General features: G+C 45.0%; 3 protein-coding genes across 3 annotated transcripts; 1 reads left to right on the top strand and 2 right to left on the bottom strand.

Moving 5' to 3' along the window:
• Positions 1-355: 355 nt before the first annotated feature.
• LOC127334432 (sm-like protein LSM1B) lies at positions 356-3,136 on the bottom strand. Its single transcript, XM_051360877.2, has 5 exons — positions 2,881-3,136; positions 2,310-2,378; positions 2,102-2,217; positions 1,955-2,017; positions 356-755 (listed from the first exon to the last, which is right to left on the bottom strand). Exons 1-5 carry the CDS (start codon positions 2,939-2,941, stop codon positions 678-680), a joined length of 387 nt encoding a protein of 128 aa, XP_051216837.1. The 5' UTR covers positions 2,942-3,136; the 3' UTR covers positions 356-677.
• A 2,990-nt stretch (positions 3,137-6,126) lies between these two features.
• On the bottom strand, positions 6,127-8,450 carry LOC127334434 (probable nucleoside diphosphate kinase 5). Its single transcript, XM_051360880.2, has 5 exons — positions 8,297-8,450; positions 7,624-7,848; positions 6,967-7,074; positions 6,600-6,709; positions 6,127-6,519 (listed from the first exon to the last, which is right to left on the bottom strand). Exons 1-5 carry the CDS (start codon positions 8,368-8,370, stop codon positions 6,494-6,496), a joined length of 543 nt encoding a protein of 180 aa, XP_051216840.1. The 5' UTR covers positions 8,371-8,450; the 3' UTR covers positions 6,127-6,493.
• A 130-nt stretch (positions 8,451-8,580) lies between these two features.
• On the top strand, positions 8,581-10,219 carry LOC127334433 (uncharacterized). Its single transcript, XM_051360879.2, has one exon. It carries the CDS (start codon positions 8,717-8,719, stop codon positions 9,956-9,958), a length of 1,242 nt encoding a protein of 413 aa, XP_051216839.1. The 5' UTR covers positions 8,581-8,716; the 3' UTR covers positions 9,959-10,219.
• Positions 10,220-12,064: the final 1,845 nt, after the last annotated feature.

Raw genomic sequence — 12,064 nt, 5'->3', positions numbered from 1 at the left:
CTTGAAACCTTCCGTAAGATTAGGTTTAGGCCAAAAGTTATAAGAACTACAAAAACTTTAAAAACAACTAAATGATCTACAAATTTCCGATTTTACTCACTAGATACAGTTTCAACTACAGATATTTTCATTTTTAAAAAAAAGTCTTGAACGACTTTTTGACAGAAGTTACAAAAACTGCCAAAATTAAGAAGTGGCTTGCTAAAATGAGTTCACAATTTCCTATCCTGAATATCAACAGTTTGGCGGAACACTTGCCAAGCGAAGACCATCAAGTCCAAACCCAAGCATCATGACAGCACTGAAGAAGGCAGCAGTCTAGAACCACAAACACAGTTTCCTTTGGTTCACACCCTTGTAGAGAACATGCACTTCGTAAATTGAGATGTACATGGGTCGTTAACATTGAACAGTCATGGAAATGGAAAGCATCAGTCTCTAAGTTATAGATGTGAAACAATTTACCATTTTACAACTGCAAACTACGAACTGCAATAGAAACTTCCCATGGCTACGGAGTTGTACAGAACCATCAAGTTACTAAGGAGGATTTGACAGGTAAAAGCTTTGGATCCGAGGCCGAAAACTACAGGGTCAGATAAGGTTTATGTTTCCATGTAGCAGAAGCCGCCAGTTAAAAACATCACAGCTTCGATCTACCTTTCAATGGGATGCTTCTAATCAAAGTCCAGGAACTCCATACGTTTCCTCATTGAGCCCTTGAGGTCTCTTGCTTCTCTTTCCGCCTTTTCAGCCTGAGTGGAGGCAAAGATAATATTAGCAAAAATAGGAAACGGTTATATCAGAAAGAGACACCGTTCTGCTTAAGCATACAAAAAAATATAAGGAACAGTAGCAAATACACTTGCAGAAATAAAGAAACTAAAAAATGTACTTGGTTGATAATGGAACTGGAACTATGGAATACAGATATTCTAGGTTAGTACTGATGATCATATACCCCCTCTATTCCAATGAATAAGGTGCCCTCTTTTTCCGTATTTTTCTTTGGCCAAGAATTAATCTAAATATAAAAAGATTTTCGGTATAAAATTAGCATCATTTGAAAGTTTTGTTGGTATAAAATTAGCATCATTAGAAAAAAATTCAATACGAATCCAACAATACTCATTACGTACACTTAAATCAAGATTTTGTTGCTCATTTCTTTCGGTCAGAGTTCGTATTGGAATACGTGTGCCCCTTAGTCATCGAAACGGAGGTAGTACTAAACAATGAAGTCATGGGTACTTGAGAAGGACCAATGGTCTTACCAAACAAGTACGTAAAATTACTCAGACCAGATAAAAGGCACAAGTTGAAGGGTGAATCTAAAGCCCATTACGGATGGTATAATTTCTCTAGGTTACAGCTTACAGGTTAGGCACATTTCAGAATATTGATTAGACCTTTTTCTAAGAGCTGGCATCAAGGATCTTCTATGATGCCAACCTGAACTACTGGCAGGATGACGAGGTAGAAAACCTATCATATGGTTTATGCCGCCATTGATGCAAAATCATATATGATTGATGGCCTCATGCAATGCAAAGAGAGGCGATAAAGACAGTCCAATTAACACATCAAATATTTTGTATTTTCATTTGCCTCAGACTATTAATTAACTACCTAAAATTATATGCAATGCAACTCTCTTTTTTACCAACGATGATACACAAGATTCTTTGGGACTAGAAGAGCATTTTAAGATGACAGTTTTTCTGGAGGATTCTTGTAAAAAAACTGAGTATTTCTAAGGTAAAAGATTGTCAGCAAGACTAGTTAAGATCTCAAAAAGGAAAACTGAGGTGAGAACATTAGAGGAAAAAAAGAGCAGAGTACCTGCGAACAACAGCAAGGGGCCCAAAAAAAACTTAATCTAAAACAATACTAGGAGAATATTGTATCTTGAATATCTTTCAGACAAGAGTTTTATCAATAGAGTATAACTTGCCTTTCTTATTTCCGCCTCCGGAACACAAGTCATGTGAGCAGGGAGTTCATCCTTCTCACTATCCTGCTCAATTCAATATCGAATACATGAATATTAGATATATGAACTCTATGCAGGGTCATCTATTGTGCAAAAAGTGATCATTACCAATTCACCGATTAAAACAACGTTCTCTCCCCGGATGACATAAAGACCAAGAGGAACATCACAATATAGTTCTCCAACAATCACTCGTTCACAAGCACCTTGGAGAACAACATTTGCTGTGGATGTAACAATTTAAGTAAAAACAATCTTGGTGGCCGACATTTTAAGGCTCAGAATCACTAGGAACATGGATCTCATTGTGGCATACCAAACTGATCAAATGAACACAGGGTGCCAAGCAGCTTCCTTCCGTCTCGTAATAGGACTATGAGTTTCTCTGTAAGAAGGAATATGCATAAGTTGGTAGCAGAATAGCAAACACAAAAAACAAGACGTACTCAATTCGCAAAAAACAAAAAAGTACTCGGCGTGGCAACAATGAAGCATCCAGCTTGATAGTTTTCATGTTTTAACGCCTATGGCCAATTTAAGGTACAACTACAGATACACCACCAGTCCACTATCAAGCTGGATGCTTCAACCTTCAACAAGTAGGCAACACCTAAATTTCGCTTCGAGCAAGACAACAGAATCAAATGCTTGCACAAATCATGGCACTGAATCCTAGACATCCCAATTCCAATCAGATCTTATAGCTTTCTACATGTACGCCCAGCAGCCCAAATCTACGCCCACCGGCTCCTTCAACTACACCAACTGGAACAAAAATCCCCCAAAAGGCTAAATCTTGCTAAACGTACTCCCGCAACGCAGCCTAGAACCAGCAGCAGAGAAACGGGAAGAGAATCAAAGAAGAAGCTGCAAGGGAAGGATCTCACTGTCCAAGAAGCCGGCAAGGGAGGTCGAGAGGAGGAGCTCGTCCGGGCCGGCCCAAGACATTGCGTGGAGGTTCACCTAGAGCAGATCGTATCAGATGGCCGCAATCCTTGGGACCGGGGTCTGGGACTTGATAAACCCCGGGGATCGGTGGGGGGATTTTTTTCTAGGGTTGGTTCCTCTTCCTCGCGTGGCTAGGTGGCTTTGGCTCTTCTTTCCTCCTCCCCCTTCCTTTTCAGCCGTTCAGGGCGTGTTGCGTCCGCCAGTCAGAGTTGGATCTTCCAAATTTTCTACTCCTAATTTCAAACCAAATTGAGGCAGTGTCCGAATCCAATTCAGAACGACCTGCTGCTAGCCTGCTAGTGCTGGATATACATGCAAACTTTTGGGGAAATGTATTGGAAATTCAAAGAAAATTAGTATGCATCATTTGGGCCTGGAATTCTAGAATTCATTTTGGAATTCCATAGGTGGGATGTTTGGTTGCTACAGAATTGGGCCGTCATTTCATTTAGAAAATCCAGCAAAATGATGCTATGGGTAAACACGATTCCGAGCTGAGACCTGTCATTTGCGTTTTTTCATGGAAGCCATTTACAAATTCAATATTGAATTATGTTGTCATGTCATTTGCAATTCCCAACCAAACAAGTGTCCATTTCTGAAACTACAATTAAATGAAATGAATACATGTATTCATTTTAAAATGCTACAAACGAAATGAAAGCCTGACTTCCAAACGACTTCTAAGTGAATGCACTAACATGCAAACTTTTGGGAATACATGATCGGGGTGCTTTTTTCCCTTATCCAAACTAAGCAAACTAAGCAGTATAACTTCGAAAATATGGTGGTGAACCTGGGTACCAGCGCACCTCATTTCAAAAAATTCAAAATACATTATTTAAATATTTCAAAAAAGTTGAAATAATTCCCTCACGTAAATCTTATTCTGACACTTACCTGTGAAATTTTTTAGAAGAAAATACGGCCGTATGTGATCCACACAAAAAAGTGAAAATAAAACGTTGTTATACTGTGAATAATATACGTACTGTAATGGTTTGTTATTTTTCTGTAGGCTACATACTTTTATATTTTAAGTTGAGACTTGACATGCACATGCTTACATACATACTACACACACATGATTTATGTCATATTTTAAAATCAATTTTAGCATTTTTTTAAAATTTTATTGCTGAAATCAGTGCTGGCGCACCCAGGAGCCAAAAATTCGCGTCCGTATAACTTGGCAAACTTTCCTGCTCTGATAAGCATCTCTGAACGGCAGTACCCTCAACCGCCATCGTTCACTAAGCATGTTCGTGATAAGGTTCTCCTTTATTCTATTCTATTTTCATTATAAAATGCAATGCAACTAGATTAAACTTTTTGTTTACTTTCAAGTTCACATATCGAAATTTATAGAAACTTATACACGTGTTCTCTTATCCTTAACCATTTAAATTCTTGTGTGATGTTCCGACATTTGGATTTGGAAACGAAAAACGTAGTAGCACATAAGAGCATGAGCAACATGAGCATTCTAAGAAATAATAACTAGACTTAGACAAAACTATTATGCTATAATGCTTAGTCTCTCTTGGTGGGTCACATATCAACTAAACAATACTTTACTTTCATTATCTTCCTTTGTCTATGCACCCTCACACCTCCAATCTTGCCCCTAGTGCCCACCTTTCATCTTTCCTTGTGGATAGTTGTGGTATCCTAATCCAATGCTTAAAGGAATTGATAGACTGCTACTACTAACAAGGTGCATCTACTAGTCTGCAACCTTATCACCTAAGGACGCTTGACACTTGAGCAATTTGAATGTGTGACCGTCGATACCAGCAGAGGTGCACGAGTGAGCGCAAAGTGCGCTTGAAAGAATTATGTTGGTTTGTGTGGGCGGTATAGAGCATAGAGAGCTGTCACACTCACAGGTAACCACCTCGGCCTATGAGTGGCTGGGGGCTGGGGTTTTACAACAACACATGCCTCCCATCTCTTGGTCCTCCGAAACTATCCAGATCAAGTAATGGTGGCCATACCCGGCAACAATTCGCCTTTGGCTAGACGCACTCTCTCCACTATCAGAGTCCCTTTTACCTCCATTGGCCAAACCTGCACTAAGCATCCCGCTAGCAAGCTTCCACCTCTGGTCTCTCTTTCTTCGCCACAAGAATCGACGGTTGGTTGTGCTCCTCTACTAGCATCGACGACCGGTCATGCTTCACCATGATGGTACCCCTGAGGTATGAGGCGCAAGAGATGAGGCGACCATGATGCGGAAGCGTGGGTGGTAGCACGGATCCTGGGGAAAGTTAAGATGGTAGAAAGGAGATTCTGTAAACTTACAGATTTCTTGACTAATATTGGCAAGTTGGAACTGTTTAGGTGCTATCATCCTTCCTTTTTTTTATGTGTTGTCTTGAAATTCTGGTGACATTATGGAACAAGTTATCAAATATATGAGGCACTGTCTTTGAAGAATGCTTGACGTGAAAGATAGAAGATCTTAACATCAATATTCGGAGCAAAGGTCTGTTGCTAAAGAACCTACATAAATTCTTCAATGAAGTGAACTCAACTTGGGTGAATCTTGTCTGAAACACCTATTATTCAAATGAAAAGGTTTGTGATGGCCAATTAGTTGGCTCTTTTTGGTGGAAGGCTAATCTAAAGTTGTTGGTTATTTTCAAGTCCATTGCAAGATGTTAGATGTAGAGTTGAGTTTTTTTGGCTCCCAGGCTCCAGTGATCCTGCTTTTTTACAAAATATATCATATTTACAAGTTTTCAATAAATTTTGAAAAAAATCCAGATGTATCCCGCTAACGTACAGAATATAAATTTTAAATACTTTGTATTCCGGGGTACAAAAAAATGACAAAAGTGTATATCTGAGTACACACTTTTAAATCTCCAAATTTTATCAGATTTTGTCATTTTTGTGTATGCCACAATACAAAGATTTTTGCATGCTTGTAGGAAGTGAAAAAGGATGACCGGTCAAGTGAATCAAAGCTTTTGGTGGACATGCAGTTTCCAGTTCACCTTGCATTTTCCCCAAACAAAGGGAAAGAAGGATGAGCGCACTTGCATCGACATCTCCATGACCAGCCTTTTTTTGGCCTTTATTACGACCAAATGTCGGGACCAACAAATCAATACCAGAACATCGGGATGAAGACAGCAAGATCAACAAGGTAAAGATGCAAGTTTGTCGCTGCTAGTCCAGACCAGTAAAAGCCAGACTTGCATTCTGAGAACTAACAAGTGACAGTTATTGATAAACAACACTGGCATGATCAAGCCGCTCAGTATTAATACTAAATTCATAGCCTTTGTATCTACTAGTACAGCCGATTACATTTATCATGGGGACACTTCAATCAGATGGATGGGGATGCTCAAAAAAGATTCTTCATGGTGATTTCAATATCGCAGCTTTAAGCAATCAGTCTGTAGACATAAAGCTACCAGGTGGAGAAGTTTGATGTGGACTAGCCTCATCTTGATGCATAGAAGTTTTCATCGACTAACAGTTGGATGGGCCGATCAAACTTTCAGAATTACCTGCCTCTGGAGGACACATGTCTATTATTTACAGCTCGTCATGTTCCACGGTTTCTGCATTATTATAGTAATAAAGGTCAGAAAATTCAAGGCGTTATCTGCATAACTTATGATAGAAAAGCGAACACTCTAACCAGATTTAGCATCTCTGAAGAAAAATGAAATTTCTCTGGCTGCAGAATGCAGTGAATCTGAGCCATGCACGCAGTTTTTTTCAGAGTCCAATCCACACATTGCTCTAATGCTGTAATGAGAAGTGTGGTGTTCGTGAGTAACATAAAAGGCACCAGCATAGAAAGAAGAGTGAACACATTAAGGTTTGCCAGTAGGTTAATCTCAGTGCTACGAGACATGTATCACAGACACTTGGGTGATGAAAAAAGTACAGTATGGTCTCCATGGAACATTGCTACTATTAGTTACTAATAATATTGCACTGGAGTTACCATTGATCTCACACAATGTGCTATCAACAAATAAAGGAAGACGGTAGTTCTTAACCTGTTAGGATGAGAAGCTTTAGCCTTTCTTGCATCAGTTGGCCCTATCAAAGCTCGCCAGTGTGAGACCGCATCATGCCTTTCCAGAACCATTGCATGAACTGGACCACTGAATATCAGAACAAACATAAACAATCATGTCATGGGCTGCTTGCATTGTTAAGCGGTGTTAGGCCAGAGAGTCAAATGAAACAAGAAACCAAAATGCTCAGACTTCAGTGGAGCAAGATGTGATGTGAACTACTGTCTGATTTTATTATGATGCAATGTGAGCATGCTTACCGAATTATGCAACGAAATGTTCGTCCAGATAGAACCATCGGGATGAAGTGGGCATGTTTTCAGATACTGCTTGGTTTTCTCATACAAAGCAACTAAAGAAACAAATTCAGCTCAGTGCCGGGTACTGATGGAGCACACCTTAAAAGAGAAGTTGCACAATAAAAAAACTATTTCCAACATTCTGAGTGGCATTTTCCTAACTACCATGCTATGAGATGGAAAAATACATCAAAAATTCCTACGGTAACCGCCATCACACCTTAAGTTACGCATCTTGATACATTTTATTCACAAAGAAAACATGTCATATGATTCACACTGTCCTTCATTTTCACAGGAGAGGAACAAAATACACAAATCCGTTTGAACAACATACCTCGTCATATACTTCACTAGGCTGTCGAAGAAGCTTCTCTCGGCATGCTCAGCGTAGAAGAGGGATGCCCTCTCTGCATCCAGCAGGACGACTGCCTCTTGGACGATGTCAAATCCAGACTCCAAGATGGCCTCCTTGATTTTGTCGGTGTAGTTACCAGACAAACCATCCGGCTTGATCATGGCCAGCGTCCTCTCCCTATCCACAGCCCCACAGATCCGGCACCTGTATTAACCAGATACAAAGTCCCCCACACCACTTGTCAGTTCGCCACACATTCATGAGGACGTGATTCAGATTACACAAGAGTACACATTGCACTTCCTCTAGCGACTATATGCGCCAGAAAATCATTCCTAAACAGAGACTGGATTCAATTCGATTCCAGTGAAGTATGAACCCTGCTTCAACTTGAAGAATTACTATGGCTAGCCCCAAGAACATTTAGAATCATTACCCCCACCAAAATTATCCCAAGTAAGCAAGCGGCGCGGCGACCTAGGTATGAAGGTGATGATTAGGACCGAAATCTTGCTCGGATCTGTCGCGGCGAGCATGCTAGTCCATGAAATCTGAGATATGTTTATGACAGAGAAAGGCTAACAAGCCACCCTCTCTTCAGAATGTAATTCAGTATACGAATCCCCCATAGGTTGGAGATCTAGAGTCTAACCTGTGCAGCAAAAGGACGAGCGATAGCCAGCATATGACGAGAGCGGGAACCACCGACGAGGTTGCCCCGGCCATCTCCGGTGCGATGGAACAGAACTAGGCGAGGCCGGGCGGGCGGCGGTGGTCTCCTTTTTTTTTACAGATTACGGATGGTCTACTGATTATCACGAGTGCTTTTCAGAAGCGGGCCAGCCCAGAGGCCCATCCCTGAACAAAAGAAACAGCCCAACAGTCGTCCCCGCTCCGTCGCAGCAGCAGGTAAGCAAGCAGCTCCCATCGCCGCCGGACACGACGGCCACCGCACGCCACAAAATGCTAAGCAGCCCCGAATAATTCCGCATCCCAGCACACTACCCACATCCCGGAAATATCCCCAAACCCTCGCCCACCGCCGCCGCCGACGGCGTCCAGATCTCGCACCATGGATGACGACGGCGGCGCTTCCCCGTCGCCTTCGCCTTCGGCTTCGCGCTCCCCGTCGCGGTCCCCGTCGCCGCTTCCGATCGCCGAGCCGGTCACCGTCGCCGCCGTGCCCCCCGGCCACCTCGCCCTCGCGATCCCCATCCAGAAGCATGCTTCCTCCAGCGGCGGCGGCGGCGGAGGAGGGGGCAGGGAGGACGCCTGGAGCGACGGCGCCACCTCCACGCTGATCGACGCCTGGGGCGAGCGCTTCGTCGCGCTCGGCCGCGGCAGCCTGCGCCACCCGCAGTGGCAGGAGGTCGCCGAGGTCGTCTCCGCCCGCGACGGCTACTCCAAGCCGGTCAAGTCCGATGTGCAGTGCAAGAACCGCATCGACACCCTCAAGAAGAAGTACAAGGTCGAGAAGGCTAAGTCGGACTCCTCGTGGCCCTTCTTCGACCGCCTCGACTTCCTCCTCGCCCCATTGCAGAAGCTCGCCGGCAATTCAGGCGGGGCGGCGGGAAATTCCGGCTCCTCCAACCCCAGCAACCGGAGCACTGCACCCATGTCTCTGCGTGTCAACTTCCCTCAGCGCACCCGCACGGCGTTTCCCTCGTCAGCCATGAAGCGGAGGATGCCATCGCCGCAGCAGGATGCGGCGTCGTCAGAGTCTTCTGACGGCTTCCCGCCGGAACCAGTGGCTGAGGCCGTGAACGGCAAGAGGCACCGCGTTGAGGAGTCGGCCAATGGAGCGGACAGCAGCAACCGGGTGCAGGGCCTGCGCGACCTGGCGCAAGCCATTCGGCGGCTTGGGGAGGTGTATGAGCGTGTGGAGTCCTCGAAAAGGGGGCATGAGCTCCGGATGGAGCAGGACCGCCTGGAAGCTGCACGCGAGCTGGAGGAACAACGTGTGCAGTTCTTCCTCAAGATGCAGACGGAATTCTCCAAGGCCAACAACGGTGCCACACTCCCTATCTCACTTGCCATGGCTGCTATGGTTGGCAATTCAGTCCCAGCTGCGGCCGCCGGCGCTGCCGATGGCAACGGTTCTTCCAGGAGAAACTCTGTGGCAACCGAAGTTGCGACCAGCAGCAATCATCGTGTCCGGTACCGTTTTAAGGATCCTCATGCCTCACAACGCCCTTCTTACCAGTACAACCAGAACAATGTCTCCGCCGATGCGACGGGCACCGGGAGTGGCAGCGACTCTGACAATAAGGAAGATGAGGATGAGATGGAAGACGAAGACGAAGAAAGCCAGTAACCTCCCTCACTGTAACGATGATCCGAGAATTTGTATCTGTTAATTAGCATTGTCCTGGTTAGAATTGCTCCCAATTAGGTTGGTCTCGGAGCAAGATATGACTATTTAGTGCTGCTAGGTTGTAGTCATGTTAGCAACCAGGAGTAGCAGAGTGATGGGTAAGCCCCATAGTAACTTGTAGCTGCCTCTTTGTATTTGTGATGTGATTTTGTGATATTGAGGATGTCCCTCCAGTCGAATGTACTGTAACATGTTTAGGTATGTGTGGCTGTGTTAGGTTTTGCTCTTTGGAATCATGACCACTGTCCTGAACTGTGCTTAGTGCTGTCTCTTCCTGTTTTGTTTTCAGTAACATGTGTTTTGAATTCCCAATTCGGGCATTGTGATGGAGATCATCATCTGGTTTTTATCAGGGGCAGATCGTCATCTGGAATTGTGCTGGTGATGTCATCTGCTCTCTTCTGCGAGTAACGATTCACTCAGCAGGAGGAGTGGCTCTTGTGGGAATGCAGGTACTTTTCTCCGGCAAAAAGGAAGAAGAATGCAGGTACTTCTCGTTCAGGTGACGAAGCAGACAAAATAACAGTGGTAAAGGCTTGCAGGTGTCCTGGAATGGAAGCACTACTCTGATGCTTTGGTCTGTAGCATCTTTCCCATGTGTGCACCTTGCATCACAGTTCAGATACTCCAATCTGATGCTTCGGTCTGTAGTAAGATGTATGAAAAATAGATCTCGGCTCCTGTCAGCCCGCGACTATTTTAAAATTTTGAAAACCAAACTGAGCACGTGAAAATTTTGAGCACGTGAGAACGAAGTTCAGTTTTTAAAAACGCATTTGAAGTATATCTGAAAGTTTCGGGCTTCCTGAAGGCTCGGGGCCAAACTGGTCACTCAAGAATGCAACTATGACGGCTTGGCTTTCGTGAATTTGGACAACCACGTAAATTACTTAGGGCATCTCCAGCGGCGCGACGTAAACGTCCGCCATGACCGGAAATGCGTCTAGGGCCTGCTCCAGCGGGGCGACGCAAAGTGACCGAGCCATCCGTGGAGACGCAAACCTGACCCAAATATGCGTCAGGTTTGCTTCTCCTCGGACGCTCGGTGGTCCAGAGCGATCTCCATTTCTTACCCGGTTCCGCATATCAGGGATAGCGAAATCGACCGCTTCGATTTACTTCTTTTCCCACGTCTTTGCTGCCCTAGTGCGACGCCACCACCCCAACCCCACCCGCTGCCGTCCCGCCGCAGCACCGCAGAAGTCGTCGTCGGCTCCGTTCTCGCCGCGCGGGAGAGCAGGATCGTACTCGGGCTTGGCCCCGCCGCGTACCTGCTGGCTGTTTTCGGGCGAAACGCTCCCGGTTGCGCCACCCTTCCGCGCCGCCCACGACCTGTTCGGTCAATTGCGTCGGTAGGTTTCTTACTCGTGTTTTCGGCGCTATTGTGCGCGGCCATTGATCCGCAGTTTGTACCCACGCAGATGGACATGTGGCAGATGTTGGACAAGTTTCGCGCGGAGGTCGTCGACTCCTCTTCCGACGAGGAGTCCGATGAGTCGACACAGACATTGGCAACTACTGCGGCCTCCATGATCCACGAGTTCACCTCTAACCCGGGGCCGCAGCACCGGGGCTCTGTGAAGGGACGTTCCAAAAACCTGCCGCGCAACAGAGTGGAAGGGCAGGCCCGCCTCCACAAGGGCGTGATCATGCACAACATGATCGTTGAGAACGAGCGTCCTGATGGCCGCAATGAGAACCACCGGGAGTTTCAAGGTGAGCTAGTTGCGCCACTCCATGGGGCTTCATCTTGGCGAGTATCTAAATATCAATGTAGAAATCACTGACGATAACGTGTGCAAACGGCTACAGATGGATCTGATTGACCATCAATGGACATTGGTTGGCCATGAAGATCATGCCTAGAGAAATACTATCTTATTTTCATGTAGACTTTTAAAAATTTAAATGTAATAACTATGACTTCGTTGATTTCCTTATTTTGTTGTTTGGAAACTTCATAAATTGATGCAAACGCGGAAATGCGTCGGGCCGCTGGAGCCACCCCCAGGTGCAAACGGACGCGCGGACAAAAAAAGGTATGTC

Source organism: Lolium perenne, chromosome 6 (assembly GCF_019359855.2).
Source record: "Lolium perenne isolate Kyuss_39 chromosome 6, Kyuss_2.0, whole genome shotgun sequence".
Lineage (NCBI taxonomy): Eukaryota > Viridiplantae > Streptophyta > Magnoliopsida > Poales > Poaceae > Lolium > Lolium perenne.
This window is presented reverse-complemented; position numbering and strand designations above follow the sequence as displayed.